At 59.2% G+C, this 17,131-nt stretch overlaps 3 protein-coding genes across 8 annotated transcripts; 2 read left to right on the top strand and 1 right to left on the bottom strand.

The window, feature by feature from the left end:
* Positions 1 to 790: 790 nt before the first annotated feature.
* On the top strand, positions 791 to 5,606 carry RAB13 (RAB13, member RAS oncogene family). Of its 3 annotated transcripts, XR_013968064.1 has the most exons (9): positions 952 to 1,083; positions 2,825 to 2,885; positions 3,045 to 3,473; positions 3,635 to 3,695; positions 3,931 to 4,008; positions 4,096 to 4,185; positions 4,269 to 4,334; positions 4,444 to 4,497; positions 4,646 to 5,606. XR_013968064.1 is itself a non-coding variant. In XM_080825084.1 (8 exons), the coding sequence occupies exons 1-8, from the start codon at positions 960 to 962 to the stop codon at positions 4,721 to 4,723; spliced, it is 612 nt and encodes a 203-aa protein (XP_080681210.1). In that variant the 5' UTR covers positions 791 to 959; the 3' UTR covers positions 4,724 to 5,606. The 3 variants fall into 3 exon arrangements, 2 of the variants coding, with proteins under 2 accessions (XP_080681210.1, XP_080681211.1); XM_080825084.1 differs by lacking the exon at positions 3,045 to 3,473 and having other exon boundaries at positions 791 to 1,083; XM_080825085.1 differs by lacking the exons at positions 952 to 1,083; positions 2,825 to 2,885 and having other exon boundaries at positions 3,402 to 3,473.
* A 2,781-nt stretch (positions 5,607 to 8,387) lies between these two features.
* On the top strand, positions 8,388 to 11,767 carry JTB (jumping translocation breakpoint). Its single transcript, XM_080824672.1, has 5 exons — positions 8,388 to 8,802; positions 8,968 to 9,005; positions 9,167 to 9,249; positions 10,743 to 10,822; positions 11,230 to 11,767. The coding sequence occupies exons 1-5, from the start codon at positions 8,720 to 8,722 to the stop codon at positions 11,384 to 11,386; spliced, it is 441 nt and encodes a 146-aa protein (XP_080680798.1). The 5' UTR covers positions 8,388 to 8,719; the 3' UTR covers positions 11,387 to 11,767.
* On the bottom strand, positions 11,675 to 16,154 carry CREB3L4 (cAMP responsive element binding protein 3 like 4). 4 transcript variants are annotated; one of them, XM_080824668.1, is made up of 10 exons: positions 15,577 to 16,154; positions 15,296 to 15,479; positions 14,888 to 15,110; positions 14,616 to 14,737; positions 13,138 to 13,230; positions 12,895 to 13,001; positions 12,705 to 12,773; positions 12,501 to 12,585; positions 12,244 to 12,340; positions 11,675 to 12,132 (listed from the first exon to the last, which is right to left on the bottom strand). In XM_080824668.1, the coding sequence occupies exons 1-10, from the start codon at positions 15,738 to 15,740 to the stop codon at positions 11,939 to 11,941; spliced, it is 1,338 nt and encodes a 445-aa protein (XP_080680794.1). In that variant the 5' UTR covers positions 15,741 to 16,154; the 3' UTR covers positions 11,675 to 11,938. The 4 variants fall into 4 exon arrangements, with proteins under 4 accessions (XP_080680794.1, XP_080680795.1, XP_080680796.1 ...); XM_080824669.1 differs by having other exon boundaries at positions 15,296 to 15,467; XM_080824670.1 differs by having other exon boundaries at positions 15,413 to 15,479; positions 15,577 to 15,844.
* Between the last annotated feature and the right edge of the window lie 977 nt (positions 16,155 to 17,131).

The raw sequence follows: 17,131 nt of genomic DNA, 5'->3' as shown, positions 1-17,131 counted from the left end.
CGCAAAGACGGCCGCGACGAGCCGGGTGACGGGAGGCGTCTTCGCGCACCCGCCCCGCACGCGCGGTGGCCGCTGTGAGAGAAGCGGGGGTTCGGTTTCCTCCCCGAAGGCAAAGAGGACGAGTGTCTGCACAGCCGCGTCTGCCGTTCTGCAGCCTTTTCACGGCGCTGGACTGCGCTGTCCGGGCCGCCCCGGGCTGGCGTGAAGACCGTGCCCCGTCGAGGGAGGAAAGCGGACGGGTAGCCCCGGTCTCCGTCGCACGGACCCCACACGGGGTCCCCGAATAAAGCCCCAGAATGAGTCTTGGCGAAAGCGTGTGTGTGTGAGAGAGAGATGGGGGGGATGCGGGCACCGGTGTGACGTGCGGCTGTGGTATATGTGGGGGGTGTGGGGTGGCGGGTTCGTGGGTGTGTCTGCACGTCCGTGTGCACACGGCCTCTCTCCCCCGCCCCGTGGGGCTGCCGGACGCCGCCGCCTCACGCCGACCACCAGGGGGCAGAGCGTCCCCACAAGTGGCTGCTGTCGCGGGGCGTCCCGCCGCGTTCCCGGGGAGCTGGGCCGGACCTGAGGGCGGGGAACCCCGGAGCCCAGCAGGGCCCCGAAGGCGGCCAGCCTGGAGTGGCCCTCGGGTCCCTCGTCTCAGCCACCCCCCCGTGGTGGCCCCCGGTGCCAGCCCCGCCGTCAGCCGGCACCCCCCACCCCCCAGATTCCGCCCGCGTGGCGGAGGCTGCCCCGTCCCCGGCGCGGACTGCGAGCGCGCGGGAGGGGGGGCGGCGGGCCCGGGGGGCCCCGGCGGGCGGCCAGGGGGTGGGGCCCACGGCAGGGCCGCCTCCCCCTCTTTCCCGGAGCCTGGGCGGAGAGAGAGGAAAACTTCTTCCTGGCCTGGGCTCCGGGCCGCTCCGTCCGCCAGCCCTGCGGGCCCGCCCACCGGCGCCTCCCCCGGCTCCCCAGTGTCCGCCATGGCCAAAGCCTACGACCACCTCTTCAAGTTGCTCCTCATCGGGGACTCGGGGGTGGGCAAGACTTGTCTCATCATTCGCTTTGCAGAGGACAGCTTCAACAACACCTACATCTCCACCATCGGTGAGCCCGCCGGCCGCGCCCCGGACCCCCGGCTCCCCCGGCCCTCGCACCCCTGCCTCTCCACCCGCGGCGAGCCCGCCGGCCGTGCCCCGACCCCCGGCTCCCCCGGCCCTCACCCCTGCATCTCCACCGGCGGTGAGATCGTTGGCGGAGCCCCCTGCCCTCTCCCACACCCCCGGCTCCCCCGGGCTTCCAGGTTACTAGTGGCCCCACTTTTCAGTCCTCCAGAGGGAGGCCTCTCAACTCTCTCCCAGCCCCGTCTCAGACCCACCCCCCGCACATCTCTCCGAATGGTACCCAACCTCGAAGCTCTCTGAGGCCCCGTAACTTCTCCGTTGTGCCAGCCCCTCGTTTTCCTGGTACCATCCTTCTCCTTCATCCACGTCCTTCTCCCCAAATCCACATGAATCCTTGTGCGTTCACCGCCGTGCATCTCTCCCTACCCTCACCCACCTATAAGTCTTGACCCCCTCTGAATTTCCTGTGCCCCCTCTCCCTGAATGTGCTTTCCAGTTCCATTAGCCTCTTTCCATCTTGCTGAGTTTCAGACCCTCCCCCTGCATCCCCACCTTACTACTTCCCAGTCTCCCTGCCCCTCTGCTTAATGGGGGTGGACAGGGTGGGACAGAGTGACCCTCTGTGCTAGAAAGTGGCCCAAGGACTGGGATGGTGCATATGCAGTCAGCGAGGCAAGGAGGGTAGGAGTGGGAGGACTTTTGGGGGCTCTGAGTCAGCCTAGTGACTCAGCCTCCTTGCTGGGCTCCCAAAGGGCTCTGGGGAGGGGCCCACGTTGCCACTGAGAACGCTGCCTCCCTTCCTCCCTTCTTGTCTTTCTTCATCTCCTCTGGCCTGGGAAATAAAACAAGGGGAGTCTCAAGACAATTCTGGTTGGAAAAGGAAAGGAAAATGCCCCCTCTTTCCTAGTTCAGCCTCTGGAGAAATTTGCTTGCGAGTGTGGCCCACTCCTTAACTAACACAAACTGCCTTCAGCTACCTCTTTCCTGGCTCTTTGTCCTATAGGGCTCGAGGGTGGCCGGGGCACCGAGAGTACAGCGTTCTAGGAAAACAGAAGGGAAGAGAAAGCTGAAAGTACTACTTTTTTTTTTTTTTTAAAGATTTTATTTATGGGGCGCCTGGGTGGCTCAGTGGGTTAAGCCTCTGCCTTCGGCTCAGGTCATGATCTCAGGGTCCTGGGATCGAGCCCCGCAGGGAGCCTGCTTCCTCCTCTCTCTCTGCCTACTTGTGATCTCTCTCTGTCAAATAAATAAATAAAATCTTTTAAAAATTTTATTTATTTGACAGAGAGAGGGGGAGAGAGATCACAAGTGGGCAGAGAGGCAGAGAGAGAGGAGGAAGCAGGCTCGATCCCAGGACCCTAAGATCCTGACCCGCCCCGGAGGCAGAGGTGTAACCCACTGAGCCACCCAGGTGCCCCTGAAAGTCCTATTTTGAGGGAGACACTGAACTAAGGGCTGTCGGCTGGGGTTGCTGGGTGGACCCAAGAGGTGCCTGAAGCTTCCCAGGAGAATTTCCATCACCTGGCCCTCCCAGATCCGTAACATCTCAAGAAAGATAATATGCTTGCTGTACAAATACAGCTTTGAGAAACGTCTCGTTTCGCTTGCAACAAGGTTGCTTCCCGAGTGCAGCCCCTGCAGAGTTCCTAGTACTGCGGCTGCCCCAGTCCCTCGTCTCCCATTGCTCCCTCGGTCTCCGCTTCAGCGTGTGCGCTCCCTCCTAGGAATCGACTTCAAGATCCGCACCGTGGATGTAGAGGGGAAGAAGATCAAACTGCAGGTCTGGTGAGTGAACCCCCAGCACGGCCGGGCACGTCCCCTCAGTTCCCTCCCAGCACCAGTTCCCTCCCACGGCGCTCCCTCTCTCCACTGCTGCTTCCGCCACTTGTCCCAGGCCACTTCCTGTCACTTCCCTCTGACGTCCTCCTTCCATCTCTCTTCCAGCCCGCTCGACTATTTTCAGCTTTTCTGTAACTCTCTCGCCTCTCCTGGCGCCAGAGCATTGTGTGAACTTGACAGTAGATGTCTGCAGGGCTGTCCCGTGGGAAGGACATTCAGGCAGGTCCCCAGCAAGCGGCGGCATGGAGGCGGTCAGCGTGTGCTCTCCCCGAGTCACGCGGAGCCCGGAGAGCCGAGCTGCGGGCTGCCGGCGGTGGAACTGGGGGCGGCCTGGAGAAGCTGTAGGACGCAGCGGAGAAGAGCAGGTCGGGGCTTGCTGCCGAACGACCTTCATCCGTTACTGAGCCCCTTCAGATCGCTGCCCTCGTTTGTAAAGCAGGGACCGGACGACATGTGTCACGAGGGTAGGGCGAAGGAGGCGCTTGGCACGGAGTCAGTGTTCGACAGATAATCCCGAGAGATCTTGTCCCTCAGGTCTGTGTCATCTCGCAGCTTTTCTTTTCCTACCTCCTTTTCCCCCTTCACTGTTTTCTGAGGCTGTTCCTTTCAGCCCCACCGTGTTGCAAGAGCTACATTCTTAGCAGGGGCATTTCTGTCTTTGGAGAACCGTTCCCTCTTTCCTGCCCCTTCTTCAGGGACACGGCTGGCCAGGAGCGATTCAAGACCATAACGACTGCCTATTACCGTGGGGCCATGGTACGAGGTGTGGGTCTGGACGAGGGATGAGGCAGCAGAGTGGAGCTGTATGAGCACCCAGGGGCAGGGCTGGGGTGGGGAAATTGGGAGGGGGCGCAGTGTGCGAGGTGGAGGAGCCCACACGGACTGTGGGGAGAAGCTTGGGGAGAATTTGCAGGGTCGCTTGAAGGGGCGGGAAGCCGAAACGGGGGTAATGGGGCCCAAGGCTCCACGGTGAACTCTTGCCATCCCGCAGGGCATTATCCTAGTATATGACATCACAGATGAGAAATCCTTCGAGAATATTCAGAACTGGATGAAAAGCATCAAAGAGGTAACGACCCTCCTGAAGAGATGGGAGACCAGGAGCCGTGAAGGTGAGCAGGACCCCACTTGACTCTTCCCGCCTTTGTGCTCGCAGAACGCCTCAGCTGGGGTGGAGCGCCTGCTGCTGGGCAACAAGTGTGACATGGAGGCCAAGAGGAAGGTGCAGAAGGAGCGCGCTGTGAAGGTCAGGCCCAGGCCCAGGTGGAGCTGGGTTCCAGAAGGCTGCCAGCCTTTACCCATCTCTCTTCTTCCCCCTCCACTGCACAGCTGGCTCGCGAGCATGGGATCCGATTCTTCGAGACCAGTGCCAAGTCCAGCACAAATGTGGATGAGGTGAGACACGCCCCAAGCCCACCCCCACTCCCAAAGACGGCCGACAGACAGCAAGCCCGCCCTCCCCCGCCTCCGGCCTGTTCTGACCACTCACTCCTTTCCCCGTCAGGCTTTCCGTTCCCTGGCCCGGGACATCTTGCTCAAGTCAGGAGGCCGGAGGCCGGTGAGTTGGTTCTGCTGGAGTGGGCACAGCTGTGTGTGCGTGAGCGCACCTGTGCGGAGTGAAACCCCAGGAGAGGAGCAGCGCTAACGCCGCCCAGGGGCGGATCCCCTTCCCGTTGTCACCCTGATCCCGTGCCCTTCCCCTCTAGGGAAACAGCCACAAGCCCCCCGGCACTGACCTGAGAGCTTGTGACAAGAAGAACACCGGCAAGTGCTCCCTCGGCTGAGGACCCTAGGCCCGGAGGCTGAACCTGAGGGAGGCAGGGCCGTGGGTGGGCAGGGGAGGAGCAGCACGTGGGACGTGGAGGGGCTGGAGGTGGGTAGATGGTGGAGGAGTAGGAGCAAACGGAGAAGAACGCGGGAAGGCGAGAGACGGAAAGGAGGGAGAACAGAGGGAAGGAGAAGCAAGGAGGGGAGAGGCGAGGGGGAACAGGAGGAGACGGGAGGAGGGGGACCGGCCCTGGGTGTCAGACCTTCCCTGGGCTTCTAGGGCAGACATGATGTAAATAAACAGTGGATTTGTTGTTACTGGATCAGGTTTTAGGGTCGTGTGAGAGGTTGGCTCAGCACCCCTCTGGAAGTTTGACCCTATGACCCTGCACGGTCTTGTCAGTGTGAAGGACCAGCACCCACACAAAGGTCCCTGGTTCGGGTGACATTCATCATCCGACCCAATTCCTGCCTCCGAGGTGGTTGGGCTCCGGGAATCGGGCTGGCTTCCTGGGGCACCCGGACCTGTCCCTACACGCATGAGGAAAAGACCAAGGAGATTCTCTGAACCTGGAGATCTGGACATCCTTTTTCTGTTATAGGGTTGAGAGGAGCCTTGTGGGCAGAGCCTTGCCTGGTTTCCAGAGGACTCTTCCTTAGGCCTTCCCAGGGGAGTGACAGCCCTAGGCTCAAGGGAGTAACAGGTCCTGGTTTTATCCTGTGCTTTCGTCACGCGTCTCTGATTCCACCACCAGTGCTCTTAGGTAGCTGCAGGCATTATTTTCTGCTTTTATAGATGAGGAAAATGAGACACGGAGGCCATTCATTTAGTCATAAGTCTTTTTTTTTTTTTTTAACATATTTATTTATTTGTTTGAGAGTGAGAGAGAGAGACAGAGCGAGCGCGCACAAGAGGTGGGGCCTGGAAGCGGACTCATAGCTCCGCAGGGAAACCGACAGGGTGGTGGACGCCAGCGGGGGGGCTCTGGGATCATGACCCGAGCCGAACGCAGATGCTTCATTTACTGAGCCACCCTGGCACTGTAGTCATTAATCTTTTTTTTTTTTTTTTTAAGATTTTTATTGATTTGTCAGAGCAGGAGCACACAAGCAGGGGGCGTGGCAGAGGCAGAGGGAGAAGCAGGCTCCCTGTTGAGCAGGGAGCCTGATATGGGACTTGATCCCAGGACCCCGGGCTCATGACCTGAGCCGAAGGCAGATGCTTAACCCACTGGAGCCCCTAAAAAAATAAATCTTTTTTTTTTTTTAAAGATTTTATTTATTTATTTGATAGAGATCACAAGTAGGCAGAGAGGCAGGCAGAGAGGAGGAAGCAGGCTCCCTGCTGAGCAGAAAGCCCGATGCGGGGCTCGATCCCAGGACCCTAGGACCGTGACCTGAGCCTAAAGCAGAGGCTTTAACCCACTGAGCCACCCAGGGGCCCCTAAAAAAATAAATCTTAAAAAAAAAAAAAGAAAAAGAAAAAATTGTCAAAGAGAAAAGAATGGGATAAACATGAGCCCTTGCTTCAGGGGTATCTCAACGCCTCCTAAACTATTGTTTTTTCTTTTTCTTTTTAAATTTTTTAAATAGATTTTAGTTATTTAGGGGCGCCTGGGTGGCTCAGTGGGTTAAAGCCTCTGCCTTCAGCTTGGGTCATGATCCCAGGGTCCTGGGATCAAGCCCCGCATTGGGCTCCCTGCTCAGCAGGGAGCCTGCTTCCCCGCCTCTCTCTCTGCCTGCCTCTGCCTACTTGTGATCTCTGTCTGTCGAATGAATAAATAAAATCTTAAAAAAAAAAAAAGATTTTAGTTATTTATTTGACACAGAGAGAGAAAACATGAACACGCAGTGGGAGTGGGAGAGGGAGAAACAGACTCCCTACTGAGCAGAGAGCCCCTTGTGGGGATTGATCCCAGGACCCTGAAATCACCTGAGCTGAAGGCAGAGGCTTAACCCACTGAGCCACCCAGGCACCCCACAGTCATAAATCTTTATTGAACATTTAGTATGTGCCAAACACAATGGTCAATTTTGGGTGGAACTTACAAGAAGGACAAGCAAATTTTAACAAAAACAGTTCCTGGGGCACCTGGGTGGCTCAGGTTGTTCTCAGGGTCCTGGGATCGAGCCCCGCATCGGGCTCTCTGCTCAGCGGGGAGCCTGCTTCCCCCCTCTGTCTCTCTGCCTACTTGTGATCTCTCTCTCTCTGTCAAATAAATAAATAAAATCTTTAAAAAAGAATCCAGTATCAGTGTAGAAACCTACTCGGTTGGTACAGCTACTGGAAGTGAGAGCTTAGGGCTCCCACAGCTTGTTACGAGCCATGGTCAGGTTTGATAAGGAGTAAAAGGCTGCTAGAAGGATTTCAGCCAAACTTTCCTAACAGCTAAAAGCTACTGGAAAATACTCACACCTACTACCTGTGACATACAACTATAGACATGTACAAACAGTAACTTAAAGGAATGAGCAAACAGTCACAAGAAAAGTAAAGTTTGGTCTCAGCTCCCATCTAATGATCTTTCCACAGTCTGATCGTTCCTACTCCTGAGGGCCCAGCAGCCTTTATGGGATGCAGCATTGCTTATAGGCTTCAACTTAAATGCAGTGCTCTAGCCCTTAGGGCTGTGGGGTGGGGGGAGGCCAGGAAGACTTCTGGGGACAGGAGAATGTGGGGTAGGGTTAACCAAACAGGGAACGAGCCCTTTCGTCTTGAGAAGTGGGGGACAGATTACTACTCGTGACCATAATTGTATGAATTTAAGTACCCCCGTGAACTCACTCGGTTTTATTGTCTGGGAGACTGTGATCGCACGTGTATGTAAAATTAGGAGGAAATTACAGGCAGAGTTCGATAGCCAGGCAGTAAAGCAGGAACCCAGAGTGCAGGCCAAGTCTCCGCAGTTCTGGGTACATCTCTGGAGGGTTATTCCATGGGGTGGAAAGCGGGGGGTGAATCTTCGTCCTCGGGATCGCTCTTCCGGGCTCTCGCGCTCAGTCTCTGGGTGGCCTTGCAAGTCCCTTCTATCCTGAGCTTACAACATAGGGACAAAACAGGATCACCGAAGACCAAAGTGACCGAAACGCTGAAGTCAAGAAGTAGGACAGTGACGGGACCCAGTGCAATTAGAGGATAAAGAAAATACTTGGTTGCACGTCGCCCAAACCCCTGGAAACTGCGCGCGAACGTCCCCATTTCCGAGACGACCGAGAGGCGGCCGGCGCCCTGCAGGCCCGCCTCGGTTCTCCCCGGGACTCCCGGTCCCGCGCTCCCGTCCCGGCGCGAACGGCGCTCCCACCGGGGAGCCGGAGCGCGGAGCTCGCCAGGGTACCGGGCCCGGGGGCAGTCCGGGACCAGCGGGAGCAGGGGCGCCGGCGGCTCGGCCGGGGGAGCGGAGACACCGCGTCCCGGGAGGAGGAAGTGCGGGGCGCCTCGCTCCCGGGACCGTCCGGGAAGGAACGGGGCTGGGTGGCGGCTCGGCGGCGGCGGACGGTTCCGTGTCGCTGCTCACCTCGCCCACAAGGGGCCAGCGGGCGGCCACGCAGAACGACCCCGCCGCCGCCAACGCCGGCCGAGACTCGCGCGCCTGCGCGGAACGACTCAGCCGCGGCAACCTCCCAGGTCCCGGCATCCCCCGCGGCTGTGGCCCTTTCTCCCGCCCCGCCCCGCCTCTCCCCGCGCAGGCGCGCCCGGCATCCTCCGCGGAGCAAGATGGCGGCGGCCGGGACGGCCCCGGAGGTGACGGGGCGCTAGGCCGTCCGCCCCGCGGCCTCTCCGGGGGCCGTGCGGGTGCCAGGAAGCGAACTCAAGCCCAGTCCAACGAAGGCGTGATGGCTTTTCCTGCCGTGGCCGCGGGGACGCCCCAGTGATGCCTCTGCCCTGAGAGGCAGTGTCGGCGTCTCGCAGCCCTGACTGGACCTCCGGAGCCTGCGGTGGAAGCGCCCCGACCGAGGCACGAGGCCGGTCTCGCAAGTCCCTCCGCCCCGACAGGCGCGACCCTGAGCGCTCCATGCCTGCGGGCGGAGGGAGGCGGCGCCTCCCCCAGGGCTGCCACCTCTGTTGGCTGCTCTGCGCTTTCACCCTAAAGCTCTGGTGAGGAGCGGCGGAGGGGCCGGGAGGACCGCGTCGTCCCCGCCCTCGTGGGGCTGGGGGGGTGGGGGGAGGGCGCGCGGGACCCCGCGCCGCGGAGGGGGGACTTCCCTGTTTTCTGGCTTCTGATTTGTGCCTCCCCACCCCCCCTCCTCGCTCCGGCTGCAGCCAGGCCGAGGCCCCCGCGCCCGCGGAGAAGCTGTCAGGTGGGTGACGGTGCGCCGGCCCGGCCCCCCGTCCTCCCACCGAGCCGGGGCGCAGGTGGGGACGCGGGCGGTCAGCGGTGCTGGGCGGTCGGGTGGGCCGCACCTTCGCGAGACACGTTTTCTGAGCGAGGTCTGGGGCCGGCCTTTCTCGCCCGTTTCAGTGAGCGCCTCGAACCTGCCGTGCTGGCTGGCGGAAGAGTTCGCGGTGGCGGAGGAGTGCGCGCCGTGCTCCCATTTCCAGGCCGTGAGTGTGTGCTCCCTCCCCGCTTCTGCTCGCCTGCGTGTGCCCCCGCATCGCCTTTCCGTGTTTTTCCTTGCAGTCTCGGCGTGTGTCCCTCTGAAAATGTGCCCTTTCCTAAGTTAATGGTAATATTTGGCTAATAATCATATTCATTAAAAATTTTTAGGGGCACCTGGGTGGCTCAGTCAGTTGAGCCTCCTTGACTTTCACTTGGGTGGTGATCTCAGGGTCGTGCCCCTTGTGGGGCTCTGGGCTCATGCTTGACATTCTCCTCTCTGCCACTTGCCAGGTTCATGTGCCCTTTCTCTAATTCTTTGAAGATTTTTTTTTTTAAGATTTTATTTATTTCTTTGACAGAGAGAGATCACAAGTAGGCAGAGAGGCGGGGGGGGGGGGGGAGCAGGCTTCCCCCCGAGCAGAGCGCCCGATGTACGGCTCGATCCCAGGACCCTGAGATCGTGACCCAAGTCGAAGGCAGAGGCTTAACCCACTGAGCCACCCGGCACCCTGAAGATTTTTTTAAACCTCTAATTATTACAAACCAGTTTTGGGGTTTTTTTTGTGTTGGGTTTTGCTTTTTTTTTCTCCCCCCTAATAGACTTTATTTGTGAGACAGCTGGTGCATAAGCCTAGGGGCAGGGCACAGGGAGGAGAGGCCGGATGAGGGGCTCCATCCCAGGACCCTGGGACCATGATCTGAGCTGAAGGCAGACGCTTAACCATCTGAGCCCCCCAGGTGCCCCTAAATATCTTATTTTTTAATTATTATTTTCTTAAGATTTTACTTATTTATTTGATAGAGGGAGATCACAAGTAGGCAGAGAGGCAGGCAGAGAGAGTGAGAGGAAGCAGGCTCCCTGCCGAGCAGAGAGCCGGATGCGGGCCTCCATCCCAGGACCCCGAGATCATGACCTGAGCCGAAGGCAGTGGCTTAACCCACTGAGCCACCTAGGTGCCCCTAAATATCTTTTTTAAGTAAGTGCTACAGCAATGTGAGGCTGGAGCTCCTAACTCTGAGATCAAGACTCAAATGCTGACTGAGCCAGCTAGGCACCCCAGTCATGATCATCTTTAATCCAGTAGGCTCTGGAATCTGTCCCTCTCTTAGACTGTTGCCTCTGAAGTGTTCTAATATGTTAATGATCACGCAGCCAGTACCTCCACCATCCCCATTAGAACTCTCTCTTGGGGTGCCTGGCTGGCTCAGTCGTTAAGTGTCTGCCCTCAGCTCAGGTCATGATCCCTGGGTCCTGGGATTGAGCCCCACATCGGGCTCCCTGCTCAGTGGGAGCCTGCTTCTCCCTCTCCCTGCTTGTGTTCCCTCTCTTGCTGTCTCTGTCAAATAAAGACAGTCCTTAAAAACAACTTCTTTGTTGGTTCTCTGTTGCCCATCAGCCCTGAGCCATAGCAGGTGGGCACCTGGCGCTTCTGAATGGCAGTCTTTCTGCTTCTGCTGCCCTTTCCTGACATGTGCTTTGGTCCTTTTCTTCTGACAGAAAACCACCCCTGAGTGTGGTTCCACAGGGTATGTGGAGAAAATCACATGCAGCTCATCTAAGAGGAATGAATTCAAAAGGCAAGTGTTGTTTCTCATCTTGGAACCTTCTAGATCACCTCTTTTGTTCTTGTGATGTTAGGCAGACTAATAGCCCCACATCTTTTTGTCTAGAGGTAGTGAGGCATATGGGTGGGGGGGGATCCAAAGTATTTGAATCCACATTCCAGCTCTCATTCTCAGCACTTCATCATTGGTCTCGTTTTCTCATCAGTAGAATTGGTTAATACCAGCTTTGTTTACCTCACTAGAAGATAAGTTGAACGATAGATTTGAGTGGGATTTGTATAGGGTAAACATGTTAGCAGGACGACTCTGGCTTCCTCTTTTCTCCTCAGATGTATCTTGATTAGGCTTCACTAGAAGGGAGATTGGAGGGAGAGGTGGTTCAGCCTTCCCTGGGAATAACTGTTTCTTCCTGCTCTTAGCTGCCGCTCAGCTCTGATGGAACAACATTTATTCTGGAAATTTGAAGGGGCCATCGTGGGTGTGGCCTTGGTCTTTGCTTGCCTTGTCATCATTCGTCAGCGACAGCTGGACAGAAAAGCTCTGGAAAAGGTCCGGAAGCAAATCGAGTCCATATAGCTACCTTCCACTTTTTGATAGGGGCCTTAGGGATTGTACCTCAGACACAGACAGTAGAATGAACGGACTTGTGCCCTTTGTTCTTGGGAACTTGTGGTGGCACCTCCTTCTCTGTCTCTTGTCTAGATCATTAACGAGCAAAATACAGAATAGTTTTCTTCTTTGTTATAATTTGGTTTGGGACAGGAAGTCCTGGTGGCAGAAATGGGATAGCAGCTTTAGGCCCCAGTGTACCAACTACCTATCTTTCCCTTCTTCTGGTACTTATTTAAAATTTTCAGGATAAAATTTCAGCAAAAAAGTTTATTTCTCAGCCAAAACCTCTGTTTCCCCCCAACCCTAACCCCAAAGAAAAAATAAAATTGCAGATGTATAACAGAATATCTGAAATGCCTCCTCACATAGCCTGGGCCTCAGGGTACAGATACTTAGGGTGTCCTGAAATGATTCAGACCCCTGAGGCCAAAGAACTCTGGGAATCCCAGGGGAAAGAGCCATGGGGGATCCTGGATTCCTTACTGTAGTTGGAAGTGGCCCGGGCGATGTTCCAGCTCACATCTCATCTGCATGCAGGACAGTTCTGACATGCCCACTGGGGCCTGTCTTCCCTCCCCTCTTCTCCAGCAGGTTCCTTGTTGAGCCATTGACACCCTTGGCCCTAGGTGGCCCCTCCAATCTGGGCTCTACCGCTGTGGTCTCCAAGTTTTCTGTCATGTCCTTGTGAGTCAGGATATTTCTGGAAATCACTGTGGACAGTAACAGAGTGTTCCCTTGGGTGGGGGGTCCTAGACAGGACAGGACCTCCCTCCCACCTCTTGACTACCCCCAGAAAGCAGTCCCACCCTGTTCCGCCTCACCTCCCTGCGGCTGGTGATCATTGGTGCCAGCTTCCCGGAGACCCTGCAAGGGGCTGACACTGGGCAGGATGATGAGAGCCAGAGAAAAAAGAAGGATCTGGACAAAGCAAAAGGACACTTGGGTTGTGGGGACACTAAGGGAAGGGGCCCAAGGGCACCATGAACAGAGGGCAGTTGGAGTCATCGGGGATGGGAAGGTGGGTATGCTTGGGAGTGGGGGTGTCAGGGTGGGGGGGGGGATGGGAAGTAGGTAGTACCAGAACACAAGTGCCGGTCTGGGCAGCTTTGTTGGAGGTTTGGGCAATGAGCATCTGCAGCTGGTGGAGCTGAGCTACCAGAGAGCTGGTGCACCAGAGAGAGGAGGAGGAATGAGGAGTCAGCTCTCCTGGGAGCCGGGCCCAGGAATGGGCCCTGTGTGCCACAAGCCCTTCCCCTGGGGTGCACTGTCTGCCGTCACATACATATTGTGCCTCTCCAGCTCCCGGACTTTCTTCTGTAGTTCCTGGTTCTGTGCAGAACAGGCAGCTGCCCTGGAGAGCGTGGAAAGGTAGGACGGTCTGCAGTCACGTGGTCCCAGACCTGGCCTGCCTGGGCAAGGAAGGAGTCCCCCAACGTGGCCCGTAGGGGGCGAGACACTAAGTCCAGACATACCTGCTCTCCAGCCCGTCGATGTACTCTTTCTTCCGTCGCCGACTGTCCTGCGCCGACTGCTTGTTACGGATCTTCCTCCTGACCTTCTTGAGGGCCCTCTCCTCTGCCTAGGGGCCCCGGGTGTGTCAGTGCTGGGCCGCTAACCTGCCTCAACTCCCCACTCGCTCTTGTAACCCTGGCTCTTCCGAGGCCATGTTGGGGCCACCCGGTTGGGTTTGGGATACTCTTGGGGAAGCATGTTACCTTGGTGAGGGGCAGGTGAGAGGGCAGGGAAACCCCTTCCTGTCCCAGCAGACGCTTCTCCTCCTCTGTCAGGAACAGCGTTTGACAGGGCAGCTGGTGGGGAACAGAGAAAATCGATGACGGGGAGAGGGTCTTCCCTTTCCCATTGCCCAGGGCCACGTCCCCTGCACACCTGGACAGTTTCCCATTTGTACGAAGGAATAAGTAACCATGAAATGAGGTGAAGGAGGGAGCTTCATCCAGACAGGCCCTGGGCCAAGCCAAAGGGGCCTCCTGGGGCTGTGAAGGCAGAGGAGGGCTTATGTTACATCCTTTGCCCCCAGACTTGGGACCTTGGCTCTCTGAGCAAACTAGGGAGGGCTTGTTCTGGTGCATGCCTCCCCGATTCCGAAGGGTGTTTGAAGACAAACTCACTAAGGCAGGGTTTGCTTAATCTCACAGCGAGCAAATGATTCCCTTTTGCCCGTTAACTTTCACTGGGCAGCGTGCTGTCTCAGCAGGGTCAAGGTCAGGGAGCTCCCTGGGGCAGTGACCCATATTCCCTCAGGGTCTGAGCCCCACTTTCAAGACTAAAGCTCGCTCTCCTCGCAAAGAACTCCCAAGGGTCACCAGACTTAGCTTCTCGGAACACAGTATGTGGGGCAGGTGGGTGATGTCTGGGGAACCTGAGCCTGTCGACCGGGGAACGCGCCTTTCCGATGCTCCTTTTTCAAATATTTACGCTTCACTCTGACTCCAGAGGAATGCGTCTCTGCTGTTGGCTCTTGATGGCCTTTGGCGTTTAGCCAGACCATTTCTTGTCGTCTTGCCTCTTCCTGATGATCCCTTGCTCCCCTGAAGCCACAGACTCCCCAGTGTTTTGATGGGAAAGCAAGCTTAGAAGCGTCAGACTTCTTAAGGTCCCTCAATTCTGAGCTGCTTGGCTTGGACCCTGGGGCCAGCTTCAGCCGCAGACTGGCAGGAAGACTAGAACTTCTTTCCAGTGACTTGGTCAACAGTGACCTGAGCAAGACCCCTTGCTCCCCCTACTGCAGAACGCAGAGCAGCCAGTCTAACGAAGGCACCTGTGGGTCACCCCCCAGGGTGGTGGGTGCAGCTGCACAGTTGTTTTGGCGGAAAATTCTACACCCGTTGCCTCCCAGCAGGCTGAACCCCCAGGCAGCCAGCCCAGCCCGCTCCGTGTCCTGACCTGTGGCTGAGTAAACCGCACACAAGGTCTGGGCTTTCTCGTGGGCCCTCTCCGCGGATTCCGTCACCCCACCTTCTCCTTAACTGAGTCGTCACCACCTTCCAAAGGCTTCTTTCTGTCTCCCTCGTCCTTTCCTGCTCTCAGAGTTGCTCATGCCTCTCTGATCTTCAGGGCCCACAAAAACTGGGGCAGAGTTCAGCATGAGTTCTCCCTTCCTCGGTCCCTCACCCGTCTGTGTGGGTGCATCTCTCTGCATCCGGGAGTGCGGCTCTGGCTGGCTGAGACTCACCAGGGTCGCGGGAGGCACTGGGTTTACAGGGCCCACTCTGGGTAGTGTGTGAGCATGAGCGTCGAGGGGCAGCTCGCCGACCGTGCAGGCAGCAGGCACCGTGCGAGGTGGGCTCCGTGGACCTGAGGGAGACACAGGTGGCTAGGAGAAAGGAGAGGAAGGGTATACCCTAATGGCAGCGCCGCCTGGGGAGAGGCCCCGGTTGGGGAAACCCCTTAGCCCGGGGACTAGGGCTGGACCTGAAAGGCCACTCGCCCACAAAGAACACCGACCTGGCTGGAGAGAGATGAGCCCTACAGCCGGCCCAACTTCCCCTTGCCGCCTCTCCGGGCCCCCTGCCTCATAGACAACCTCACAGAGAGCAGGGGAACTGTCTGCGAGGCCAGGGTCCTCGGAGAGGGCACTGTCACTGCCACGAGATGCTTCTGAGCAGTACACCTCATTGGGGTCAATGAACAGCTGCGGGAGGTCTTCGGGCTCGCTCTCCTGAAGGCCCTGCGGGTGAGAGAGCACGCGTGTGTGCAGAGAGAGCCCTGGAGAGCCGCCCGCCCGCACACCCAGGTCCGCCCCGCTTCAATTTCAGGCCCCCGTGTCCTGGGACATCTTAGGGGCTTGGTCTGCAGATGACTCGCCTCGCAGCTGTGTCTCGGCCCACCCCCACCTGCGTGCCTCACACTCACACAGCCCCGTCCCCCGCTGGGCTCCCAGCCTCCAGGCCCCTGCTCTCCGAGCTTAGTCCCTGGGACCTCTGGGGCGGGGCAGGGGAGGCCCAGCTCCACGAAGGCTCCCGCTGAGACCTCTTCTGGGGGCTCCAGCCACACGTCCAGCAGGTCGGGGGTTCGGAAGTCCATCCTGCGGGGAGAGCTGCAGGAGGGTGAGCGCGCCCTCCCCACGCGGCTGCTGGGCCCCCCCCTTCTCACCTGGCCCCCGGGGATCTTCTCCCGCCACCCCCTTGCCTCACCTGCCCCTCCCCCCCGGGGGACCTCGCCTCCGGCCTTCTCTCTGCTTCAGACGAACGGGCCCACCGCCGCCGAGCCGGTCCCGGAGAGCCCAGCCCCGCCGAGCCGGCCCAGCCCGCGGGCGGCCCGGAACACCGCCGCTCCTCCTCCCTCCAGGATCTCGCATCCTGGACCGGCCCAGCCAAGCCCCGCCCCCGGCCTGACTCCGGCCGTGCGAAGCGGGCTGTCCCTGGCCGGGAGCCACGGCGGGGGCCGGCAGCCCAGGCGTCCGCGGGCCGGACTGCGGGAAGGCACGGGCAGCCCGCCCTCCCTGCCTCAGTCTCTCCTAGCGACAGCTAATCTTCCCGAGAGCGTGGGGTCTCTTCGGGGAAGGACGGCGATGGCTGGGACCGGAGGACACGAAGTGCCTGTTCTCCCGCCGTCACTCGGTCAGACGAGCGCACCACAGGCTGGAGAACGAAAGCGGGAAGCGGCGGCCGACCGCCGGGCACTGGCCGACCGCCGGGCACTGGCCGACCGCCGGGCACTGGCCGAGGCAGCCCCTCTGCAGCCTCGAGGCGCTCTGTCCGCTCTGGGGTCTGATTGGGCGCAAGAGGATGAGGGGCAGGACCTGGAGCCAACGGGAGCGCCGCCTCGAGGCAGGCTGCGCGCTGACTGGTCGAAGCCTGCCAAGGGGGGCGGGGTGCCGCGGGGGCCGTCCGGGAGGACTCGGATTCCCACCGGGCTGCGGGGCAGGTGCGGGGGCGCTGGGGCGTTCCCAGGCCGCGGGGGGAGGGGCGCAGCCGCCTGGGCAGCCGCTTCCCGCGTGACCGCCAGACCCCGGCTAGGACCCGGGCGAGGGGGACCAACCTGTTGGCCCCGCTGGAGCTCTGAGCGCGGAGAGTCGCGCCCGCCCGCTTCTGCGCGGGGGCTGCTCTGTCCGCGCTCGCGGGACTGGCCCACGGGCCTGGGGGGCCCACGAGGGGCTGGAAACTGAAAGGCTGAAAAGGCACTGGGGGGTGGCGTGGGGCTGTTCGGGTGTCATTTCCAACAGTGTCTGTGTCCTGCGTTTATGGAGGCCACGCGACGTTTTTCCTCTAGTCTCTGCAGGGGACGGAGCAGGGAGTGTCTCGCCGACGTGATCAGAGAGTCGGGACGCTCGGGACGCCGGGGCGCTCGGTTAAGCCGCTGCCTTCGGCTCAGGTCAGGAGCCCAGGGTGCAGGGGTCGAGCCCCGCACCGGGTCCTTGTGGGGCGGGGGGCCCGCTTCCGGCCCGGCCTGCTTGTGCGCGCGCGCGCTCGCTCGCTCTCGGACGAAAACGCGGATAAATAAATCTTTCGAATGTCGCAGCACCGCAGCTCGGGATTGCTCGCCTCGGCCTAGTAGCTGACGGGCGAGGAGTTCACCTCAAATACAGTAACGGAGCCGCCGTCGGTGAACAGAGCAGGAAAGTTCGGGGGCGGATCCGGAACTGCCGACACGTGCCCGTGGCGAGCGCGGGCAGGAGCGGGATTCCGCGTTTCCCGGGGAACGTAGACGTTCCGGCATTTGACGTGACTCCTGTAATTCCTCACGGCG

This window comes from Martes martes (genome assembly GCF_963455335.1).
Source record: "Martes martes genome assembly, chromosome: 15".
NCBI lineage: Eukaryota > Metazoa > Chordata > Mammalia > Carnivora > Mustelidae > Martes > Martes martes.
The sequence above is the reverse complement of the archived record's forward strand: the minus strand, read 5'-3'. Positions and strand labels throughout refer to the sequence as shown.

What these genes read in the sequence shown, in the direction of transcription:
- CREB3L4 (XM_080824668.1), bottom strand. Translation starts at nt 15,740, where the DNA reads ATGCGAGATCCTGGAGGGAGGAGGAGCGGCGGTGTTCCGGGCCGCCCG. An exon ending in GCTCATCTCTCTCCAGCCAG is followed by an intron (nt 14,738 to 14,887) that starts GTCGGTGTTCTT and finishes TGTCTCCCTCAG; the next exon opens with GTCCACGGAGCCCACCTCGC. An exon ending in AGACCGGCACTTGTGTTCTG is followed by an intron (nt 12,341 to 12,500) that starts GTACTACCTACT and finishes TGCTTTGTCCAG; the next exon opens with ATCCTTCTTTTTTCTCTGGC.
- RAB13 (XM_080825084.1), top strand. Translation starts at nt 960, where the DNA reads ATGGCCAAAGCCTACGACCACCTCTTCAAGTTGCTCCTCATCGGGGAC. An exon ending in CCTATTACCGTGGGGCCATG is followed by an intron (nt 3,696 to 3,930) that starts GTACGAGGTGTG and finishes GCCATCCCGCAG; the next exon opens with GGCATTATCCTAGTATATGA. An exon ending in AGAAGGAGCGCGCTGTGAAG is followed by an intron (nt 4,186 to 4,268) that starts GTCAGGCCCAGG and finishes TCCACTGCACAG; the next exon opens with CTGGCTCGCGAGCATGGGAT.
- JTB (XM_080824672.1), top strand. Translation starts at nt 8,720, where the DNA reads ATGCCTGCGGGCGGAGGGAGGCGGCGCCTCCCCCAGGGCTGCCACCTC. An exon ending in CGTGCTCCCATTTCCAGGCC is followed by an intron (nt 9,250 to 10,742) that starts GTGAGTGTGTGC and finishes TTCTTCTGACAG; the next exon opens with AAAACCACCCCTGAGTGTGG. An exon ending in AAGAGGAATGAATTCAAAAG is followed by an intron (nt 10,823 to 11,229) that starts GCAAGTGTTGTT and finishes TCCTGCTCTTAG; the next exon opens with CTGCCGCTCAGCTCTGATGG.